At 34.3% G+C, this 10,679-nt stretch overlaps 1 protein-coding gene across 1 annotated transcript; it reads left to right on the top strand.

Annotated features, from left to right (window-relative positions):
- Positions 1–4,972: 4,972 nt before the first annotated feature.
- On the top strand, positions 4,973–6,544 carry LOC149141093 (F-box/FBD/LRR-repeat protein At1g13570-like). Its single transcript, XM_089451149.1, has 2 exons — positions 4,973–6,037; positions 6,281–6,544. The coding sequence occupies exons 1-2, from the start codon at positions 4,973–4,975 to the stop codon at positions 6,542–6,544; spliced, it is 1,329 nt and encodes a 442-aa protein (XP_089307275.1).
- Positions 6,545–10,679: the final 4,135 nt, after the last annotated feature.

Below are 10,679 nucleotides of genomic sequence, written 5' to 3'. Positions count from 1 at the left end.
TTGAAATGTGTCCCATTGAATTTTCTTAATGTAGTAAAAATAGTAAAAATAATTCGATTGGGTCGCAACATGAAGTCGTAGTGGTAGTGAAATGCTCAACAATTACATGAAGAGGTGAGCCGCAATTCTGACGTCGCCGAAGTTGGACGGAAACTTGCTTCCACACTAACCCATTGAGGATTAGGTTTCCAACATGCTCTAATGTCTCTCTCTCTAAAGGAAGACTTGTTATATTTTCCCAGAGTACAACCCTTACATGTATCAGCTTGTTCAAGCATGCCTTTGGGAAGACTGGTAGAGATTTGCTTTAATATCTTCTACTCACCATGATGCAAGTGGCCCAATAGTCTGTGCCACAACTACCTGATGTCTCGGCTCAACATATTTTCCACTTTTGAACTCAAAGAAGCACAACCCTCTACCTCCATATTATAGAGATTCTGAACTTGAATCCTTATCTTCTTTAATTGACCTGTGGGCATTTTTCAAAGGAACACCTTTCCTTTCAAAAAATTTACATCATAACCTCTATCCTCAAGCACGGAAAGATATGCCAAGTTCTTTTTTAGTCCGGATACATGAATAGCATTCTTCAAGTTGAGTGGAGCCACATGCTCCCTATGAAATGTAATAGTGCCCACACCAATAACACTATACGTACCATCATCACCCATCTTGATAGCCATCTTGAGATTTTTCTCCTCTAGCTTACTGAATAACTCTTTGTCATGAGTCATGTGGAAAGAAGCTCCATTGTCTAAGTACCAGACATTCCCATGTTTTAAAACACCATGGATGCAATGAGGGAAGATTCCATTTCAAATTGGGAGGCCAAAGCCTCACTCGCTGCTCTTCCCGAGGACTTCTCCTTGGACATCTTCAATGGACAATTTGTAGGAAAGTGTCCCATATTGTAACAATGAAAGCATTTAAGTTTCATCATGTCCTTCCTCTTAACTCCATGATAAGAATATTATTTGGAATGGGAAAGTTTACCTTTTTGCTTCCTCGCCTTAATCACTAAGGCACAATTCTCTTCCTCCTAATCGCATCTTGCATCAAATCCGACCATAGTCATTCTCAATCTCCTAACCATTGACAGAGTCCTGATAACTATGGAAACTCTTTGGGAGTCCAAGAAGAGAAAGGCTCACCATATTGTCCTCGACAACCATGATTCCAACACTTCCAAGTTCATCCTGAAATTGAGTGAACTTGCACAAGTACTTTGGAATCATCTCGCTTTTCTCCATCTTCATTTTATGAAGTTTATTCTTCGGTTCCAACTTCCTTTGATCATTTTTATTCTAATACAATTTCGTCAATGTTTTCCACATAGCATGCGGGGTTTCCTTTCCATGGAGACTCAAGACAATATTATCTTTACCTCCCTCAAGGATTATCCACCTTTCCTTCGCCACACACTTCTTCCACTTGGCAAAGTTTTGTTCATTGGCAGTTGTTGCCTTAGGAATTGCTTGTTCAAGAAATTCATTCAAGCCATTGTATTGTAGCATAGCCTCCATCCTGTACCTTTAGGCTATGAAATTCAAGCTAGCTTCCAAGGTATGCTCAAGCCTCAACCCATGGAATGCTCTCTTCCAATCCTGAAGTATGTATTGCAAATTCGACTTTCACCTATAACCCAAAAACTCAAAACTTCGAAATCTCCTCTAGATAGATAATTGTAAATCAATGATATCTCCCTCATCCATACTCCAATTTGTCCGATGTTTTTTTTTTCAATTTGGGTATCCTTTCCCAAGGAATCCAAGTCTGGAATTTTTTTATGAAAATTTTGCACAAAAATTTTCAAATCTGCTCTGCACACTCTCAGCCCAGAAAACAATCTTGCTCCACTACCATGTAGAAAATCCTATAGATTCACAAGCTAATGCAATTTTATAAACTAAGAGATAAGAATCTACTTCTACTCTTTACGGTGGAAGTCATAAACATTGAGAAAACAATAATCAATAGAGGAAGAGAATCAAAGGCACATAACACAATAAATATTGAGGCAAAGGCACACTCAAAAAGCTACTATTTGTTTTGCATTACTACAAAAAATCAAGATGAAATTACAATGATTGTTATCTCTAAAACAATCCAAACACTCAGCAAATTCAGTCTCCAACTCATACGCAAGTTCAAGGCCAAATCTTAGCCTCTTCACAAGCTCTTTGAGTCTCTATTCCAATGTGTAATTCCAATGGAGGATAGCTCATATTTAAATGGAAATAAAGCGTATAAAAATTGTGCAATCCCTTTACGATCAGTTTCTAAATGCAAGCACTATCAGTGCACCTTAGAAAAATCTAAAACAAGTAGTACACGGTCCCTGCACTCTAGTCTGAACTGGGTCTTTCTGAGAATCGACATGCATGATTTTTTGATGAGAAAATATTCAGTTAACTAGAGTAGCACTTGTGGAGTTCATTAGTGACACCATTGATTGTTAACTCACTATTAGTTCTCTCAATCAGTTTGAGAACTAATTTAACTCAACTAGCTAATGAAGCTGAGTCTTTCAGTTTACAACTCACAATTAACTCACACTGGATTGCTATAAAGTAGGGAAAACATACACACGACGTCATAGAGACTTCCAACTCAAATCCTAAGTTATGTAAGTTTAATAAACTTAATTTAACTAGTTTAAGTTGCTATGAGAATAGAATTCAAATTTAATTTTGAGTTTAAATCAAGGACAAATTAAACTGTAATTTCTTGTTTCCATTTCTCAACACTAATTTTAATGGACCACTTTGAGGAATGATATGACATCATACATATTGTGCAACACCTTCATCGTCACTTGTGGGATATCGACCAATGCTTGGGTTGCAATGACCAACATCTTGGCCTTCCTGCCTAATAGGTAGCACTCTTGGTAACACTGAAGACTCTATTTAAGCTACAACTACCAACTCTAATCCCTTAGCTTAGTATGGTAACACTAAAGACTCTATTTAAGCTACCACTACCAACTCTAATCCCTTAGCTTAATATTGTTATGTTCTAGTTGATTTTTCATTATGACTATCTAGTTCATTCTCCTAGGCAATTTGGCCCATTTATTAGTATATATATCATATATTTATTTTTTTATTAATAATGCCTTATTATGCCTCTCTATGGTTATCTTTCCTTAGTGAAAGACTGACCTCGTGTATTTAGTATATCGATGTATATTCCAATTTAAAAGGAAATACAATATTTACCCTTAAAAAATCATTGATTATATTTTAATTAAGTGCTAATTTTATATGGCCTTGTCTACTAACACCACAAATTCACCTGAAAAATAGATTTCATAAAAGGAAATACAATATTTACCCTTAAAAAATCATTGATTATATTTTAATTAAGTGCTAATTTTATATGGCCTTGTCTACTGACACCACAAATTCACCTGAAAAATAGATTTCTTGCCAACGTCTCATAATTTTTTTTTTTAAATCATAACATTGGAGTGCTTTAATCACTTATTTGATGGTGGAAATAGATTGATCATCATTAAAAACCTGTTGCACCCAAAATCCTGAACATTGAATTAAGAATTTCAATTATTTTCAGGACTAATTTGTGGGCTCTTTAGACTAAACTATTTTATATTAGTATAATATATGATGAATAATAATGATTAAAAAATTAATAAGGATAAATTAGATATAAAATGTTTTATTCTAAAAATACATATTAACTTAATAATATATAAATAGAAAAAAAAAATAGGATGAAGATTTTTAGAGTAAATAAATTGATGTTAATGAAAACTTTAGGTAAACTACGTATTGTGTTCATTGATATGCCGAACACTTCACCCATCTTAAAGAAACATATCAACAAAAACACCATATAATTTAAAAAAAATTACTATGTTTATTATTTATATTGATGAGATATTAACTATATAAATATTTTAATAAATATGTTTAATTTAGAAATAAAAAAAAAAAAAACGGACAACTCAAATTTATGATTCTTAAGAAATATTTAATAGGTCTTGGCAAAATTGATTCGAAAAAAAAGGGTTAAAAATACCATTTTATTTATTAATTTAATAATAATGATGACCAAACTAATTAATTTAGAAATAAAAAAAATAAGGGGACAACTCAAATTTATGATTTTTAAGAAATATTTAATAGGTCTTCGCAAAATTGATTCGAAAAAAAGGGTTAAAAATACGATTTTATTTATTAATTTAATAAGTAATTTTATGATGACTAAACTAATTTAAAGTTTTATATTATTTTTGAAAAATATTTTATAAATGTGTACTGATGAAATGACCTTTCTCAAAGCCTTTTCTTGAGTTTAAGTTGTTCAATTTACAGAATTTGAATGCCCTAGAAATTTTTCATGGTGCTAAGTGCATTCCTGCATTCAAAAATATATGTTAAACAAAAAAATCACAATATTGCACAAAATTTTATTGTTATATTTGGGTGAAAAAGGTTATATATTTTATAAGTTTGAATTCCCTTTTTCTAATTATGAAAACCCTTTCAATAAAATGAATAAATTTATTGTCATTATTAATTGATTTGGTAATAATGATAGCCCAAAGCACCCTTATAATAAAGACCAAAAATGCTTCTCCATACATTTTGAAAATTTGTAAAGGAAATAACATCCCATTAAGCCCCTAAATCCTCAGAACCCAAAAATTAATAATAATAATAATATAGTTTTAAAATAAATGTGAACAACTACATTAAAAAAAATATTATGTAATGGCCCCCATAGTTTATGATGTAATGGTCCCCATAGTTTATGGTATAAAGAACCTAGATACCCAATCTAATCCTAGTAACCTATGCATATGTTTGGAAGCCTTATAAATATTTGTTTCATTTCTTACCATTTTCAATTTAGGCTCTCGCTCACCCTTTTTACTGCAGCACTTGTTCAATCCAATCGCGCTATATTGCGTCCGTGAGAGGGAGGAGCAATCTTTGGCCCAATGGCTATCGATAGATTATCTTCACTGCCCGACGATATCCTTTCCCTCGTGCTCTCTAAGCTCACCATTAGAGATGCCATCAAATGCTCTGTCCTCTCTCGTCGCTGGAGATTCCTTTACAGACAAATACCCCATCTCACCCTCTCTCCCTGTCGTGTCTCATCACCGAATCAAGAGCCTACCACATATGATTTGTCAACTGCGGAAAATAGAATATTCGACGTATTGCGGTTCCATTCATCGGATCTGAAGTCCTTTACACTCACCACAGACATTCACAGTATGTGGGGTACTAAACTACCTATGTCATTCGCAGAATTCCTTGTTAACCCTCGGCAGTTTACACAGCAAAGCGTATCGGAATGGATGCGGTGCGTTGCGGGGAAGAACGTGGAACATCTCTCTCTCGCATATTGCTACCGCAAGGAAACCCCGCCGCCCTCCCTTTTCTTATGCAGTCGTCTCACTAATCTCACGCTCTACAACTGTATTCTCACCACTTTTCCAACTGATTTCGCGGGATTCAAGCATCTCACTGAGTGCAGCTTCACCGATAGCGAAATGACAGACGACATCTTAGCACGATTTCTTTTGCATTGTCCACTTCTTCGTAAACTGAATTTGTCTAGATGTTCTGGCCTGAACAGGCCTGTCATTTTATCTCACAGCCTTACAGATTTAGTTGTAAGTGTTTTTTGGGACGGAGCGGGAGGATTGACAGTCAGTTGCCCTAAACTTCAAACTCTGAAGGCAGTCACTTACGGAGAAGATTTGACAGTGAATGGAATGGGATTTTATGAGCTATCCTCAAAGATCCACGGACTCGAAATGGAGCGTGGAAATAATTTGATTGAGTTGTCGTTGAGTCCAAGTTGGCATGAAAGATACAACTTGTCTGTCAACAGATTTCTTGAATTCATGGGTACGCTTAGGTCATTGAAAGTGCTTACCATGCGTCTTTGGTGTGCATCTCGTCGGAGAGAAATCATGGCGGTGCCTCTGCTGAACCTGCTCTCGAGGCTTCCTAACCTTCAGCGATTACACCTGCTCGGAAAGTTCATTCCGGTAAGTGAATAACTCTTTGGTTGAACCCAAGTAGGGGTTTCTGTCGATTCTGGTGAGTGAATAACTCTGATGAATTTCAGTAGGGGTTAGAAACGCTTCCATCTCAGATTTGTCCGTAAGAGCTTTGCTTTAATCACAGAATCCTCCTATTCTGTTTCATACTTTTCATTTCGTCGCCATTATTGTTGAGAGTGCATTTTGGGGTATATAATATATATATGACTTTTATACTTTGTAACGCAGGAAGATGCAGAAGGAGATTCAATTGCACCAGCTTTAACGTACCCGCTTGCTAATCTTCAAGTAGTAGAGACAGATGTCCTCAAATACGATTCGAGAGTACTTCGCTTGTGGGGTTGCCTTCTTCAAATAGCTCCTGGGCTCAAACAAGTGAAACCGCAACCTCCAGAAGAATTTTCCCAAATGTGGGAGTCTTTGAAGAAAAGTCGTGAGCAGGGAACGATCTCAGAGGAGATCCCTCTCCGTGAAATTTTTGTTCGTCTGTGATATTACTTTCACAATAGTTGTTGGTCAATGTTTTTGATTCCGCTCAAATTGGATTTACCAGACAATTATTTTCATGTATTCACGGTGGAAAGCGTGAGGGACTTTTAAAATAGCATTTGTGATTTATAATGTGCAACTTATTTATGAAAACCTTAATGCTTAGATCAGAATAGCAATTTGGTGAGTGCAATTCTAGATATACCCAAGTGTGTTAAGACTTGGAAATTATGGAGGTTTAATTGAAATTATTATTCTATTTTTGAAGATTTCGATTTTTTAAGGTTTTCTGGGTTAATATATTTTACATTCCTGATTTTATTTTATCAGTTGTGAAACTTTTTTCTCTTTAATGTTTTTTTTGATGATTGAGTTGAGTTTAGGTTCGGCAGCATCCAATATTGTATGAAAGAAGATGTACATTATATTATTAGGATGTGATCATTGTGTTGATATGAAGCTTATGAAGCTTGATAAAGTTGATGTAATTGATTAGTAAATAACATTTTGATTTCTTATAATGTCCAACTTATTTATGAACATCCAACTTATTTATAAACACCTTCCTGATTAGATCCGAATATCAATTTGGTGAGTGCAGTTCTAAATATACCGAGTGTGTTAGAAATGGACATTATGGTTGTTTGATTTAATTTATTATTTCATTTTTTGTTATTAGGATTTTTTTTAAGGTTTTTTGGGTTAATATATTTTACATTTACTTTTTTATTTTATGAATTTTGATTTTTTTTTATTTTAATAATTTTTTGGTTCATCACTAACTTGAGTTTATGTTGGGGCATCCCTTATATTGTATGGACGAAGATGCCGCATTTAAGTTGGCACAGTCTTAATATTGTAGGGATGAAGATATTTTTCTGGTTCATCACTAAGTTGAGTTTAAGTTGGGGCAGCCCTAATATTGTATGGATGAAGATGTGCATTTAAGTTGGCGTAGCCTTAATATTGTATGGATGAGGATGTGCATTATATTAGGAAGTGATTATTGTGTTGAGTTTAAGTTGGGGCAGCCCTAATATTGTATGGATGGAAATGTGCATTTAAGTTGGCCTAGCCTTAATATTTTATGGATGAAGATGTGCATTATATTAGGATGTGATCATTGTATTTGTATGAAGCTTGATAAAGTTTAGCCTTTTTAAATGTTTCAAAAACATCTTTTATTCCAAATCGATACTTGTGAACCAAGTTAAAGCCAATTCCTGTGCCTCTAATTTATTAATATTTATATTTAAGCTATATATTTTTAAATTTATTTGTTAAACTATTTGGATAGGAGATTCCTTTGAAGAGGAGACCAGAAAGAGCATCATTTATAATTTTTTTGATACATTCTACCACCATCATGGAGAGTAAAGTATAAACAAGGAATCATTTTCACAACCCTTGACTTGAAGTGAAAATAGGCGAAGTTGCACTGTTCATAATTAGTGAAAAACAGGCTAAGGAGATAAAACAAAGGATCCAAGCTACAAACAAGTGGTGAAAGCCAAAATGTAGTAGAAGTAGTCTTATATATAACCAATTTACCTTATCTAATTCCTTGATAAATGCGCATTTAGACAATTGATTGCCGCTATCAATAATGTGGATTCCCTCTTGAGCTAGACCAATTTCATCATGTATTTTATGACCCTTGAGGAACCCAAATTATTTACAACATATGTTGTTTCAAAGATTTTTTTAGGAACTAGGCTAAGATTTCAGGTATGATCTTGTATATTGTGTTGCAAAGAAAGACACGTACATAGTGATCATTGGAGGAGGGGTTTATACCTTTGATATAAGGGAAATGAGAGTAGTGTTGCAAGGAGATAAAATATTCACATTAGATCTAGAGTATTCCACCACTTCCAGGAGCTCCTCTCTAATAAATTTGAAGTAGCCACTATAGAATTCAATAGGAAGGCCATCCAACCTATGACATTTTTCTTTTTGGAAGCTATGAATGGTGGATCCGAGCTCCTCCATTGAAATTTCCTCATTTAGAGCCTCATTGTATTCTTCATCCACAAAATGAGGAAAATATGTTTCCACTCTTAGAATATGGTCTAGGCTTGGTTGTCCAACCCCCCATAGAGATTCACAAAATAATTAGTACCTTCCTAAGTAATCTCTTGGAAGGTGGAAGATTAGGAACCATCCTCATTAACTATATACCAAATTATATTGATGGATTTAATGTGATTTACATAGTGGTGGAAGAATTTAGTGTTCTCATTTCATACTTGAATCAAGATGGCTCTTATTTTCATCCTCCAATCCTTATCTAGGTAAATTTTTCACTTATGGAGTTCCAACAATTTTACTTCTTCAAGTTGTTCTTTTTTGAGCATTCCAAATCACTCTCCTTCTTAAAGGGACCCAAGCTTAGCTTTTACGACCTATATAGAAACTTGGAGTTTGATTCATGTTATTGATTTTCCAAGGTGATGGTAGTTGCTCCTTCCCTTTTTATGTTTGATTAAAATTACAGAAGGGAAGGTTCTCTGTCATTTTTAGAGAGATGGATCCATTCATTTCTTATTCCTTCTAGGATAGATGGATCCTTGAGAAAATGAGGATTTAATTTAAATAGATTGGTGTGCCTTGGAGGAGCTTAAGTAATATCAAAGAGAATAAAACAATGGTATAAGCTTCACCATGAAATAATCTATTGTCACAGTCTGAATCTTTCATCCACCCATTATCTCACAATTAGAAATTGATTAAGCCCCTAGGAAATCCTTTTGTCTATGGCCCTATTATATCACCATGTATGAACAATATTTGTAGGATGAATATCTAAAAGAAAAACCTAATATATCTTACATGCAAAAAATTATTTAAGGGATTAATCTTGGTAACAAAGCTCCAAACTTCCCTTCACCCAAGTAAAAAAATTATATTCCCCCCAAGGACCAATGGATTGGAGAGGATGATTGGAAGAGAAAAAATAGTTTACCAAAAGTGATCCATTTTCTTTAAGGGGCCATATATGTTTAACAATAACAACTCAAGGACTAGGTCCAGAGAGAAAATAAATATCTAAAGATCTATGGGGTGACAAAGCTAACTAAAATCTATGTTCATCCATCGAGAAGCATCTTGGGAAAAAAATGCCAACGCATGCAAAGGGTGCACCAGGAAAGATTCCTAAGTCCCCTCCATCATGGTTTCATGAAATAGAAAAACATGCAACAAATTCTTTTTAATGAGCCTCCTCAACACTATTCTCTCCGTAGGATTTGATGGGCTTCTAAATTATACATAAATTAGGGTTTGATGGGCCTCTAATTTAAAACATAAATTAAGTCTGAATGCCATCCTTCAACACATTAAACCTCTCTTTTTGCATTACATAATTTATTTTTAACTTTAATATATTCATTAGGAAGGTTTAAGAATAATTGAAGATTTTTTCCTAATATTATTTATTTTTTGCGGAATATTATGAGAATATTGGGCAGATTATGAAGAGTTGAAGGAGGAGATAATTTAGGGACTTGTTCCCTACTGGAGGATCAATAATAAATAATAGGTGAGAAAGATATTACGGAATCATGGCACAAATTATGGAACTCCAATGATCGAGTAAATCTATCAGTGTGTTCCACTAATCAAGGGAGTAGATCCACTAATCAACGGATTTTGATGGGGAAATCTTCCTCTATCCATGGTAATGATTCTTAATCATTTTTTATGAGTACCAACTATAATTTTCCTCTTGTATGATTGAGAAAATCTAGGAATGTGGTCCCTGCCATTTAATGCAAATTCCTAGTATTGGGGACTAGATCCACTAGTGAAGGGATTTTGGTGGGGAAAACTACCTCCATTCATGGGGAATGATTTGTAATAATTTTATATAAGTACCAAGTAAAATTTGCCTCTAGGGTTATATTTTCATTAGTGTTATTGTGGAGAGAGCTTGTATTTTTGCAACGCCATTGCATTTTCTTACAGGGATGTAATTCTATTGATGGAAATAATGAATATTGGTGTCATGTTCAACTTCTAAATATTGTTCTCCTCCATAGGACTCTGATTTTCCTTGGGCTTGGTCATCCCAGGAGCCTCACAACCCTTTTGTATCATTTTATTTCATTCTTTTCATTGCTTATTCACATGCATCTCT

This window comes from Pinus tabuliformis, chromosome X, assembly GCF_031772625.1.
Source record: "Pinus tabuliformis cultivar Carrire ecotype Pingquan chromosome X, CPIR1, whole genome shotgun sequence".
In the NCBI taxonomy this organism is placed as follows: Eukaryota; Viridiplantae; Streptophyta; class Pinopsida; order Pinales; family Pinaceae; genus Pinus; species Pinus tabuliformis.
Note: the sequence above shows the minus strand (reverse complement) of the source record. Positions and strands in the feature narration are given on the sequence as shown.

Coding starts and splice junctions, on each gene's coding strand:
- LOC149141093 (XM_089451149.1), top strand. CDS start 4,973: ATGGCTATCGATAGATTATCTTCACTGCCCGACGATATCCTTTCCCTC. Junction 6,038..6,280: donor TGCTCGGAAAGTTCATTCCG/GTAAGTGAATAA, acceptor TTTGTAACGCAG/GAAGATGCAGAAGGAGATTC.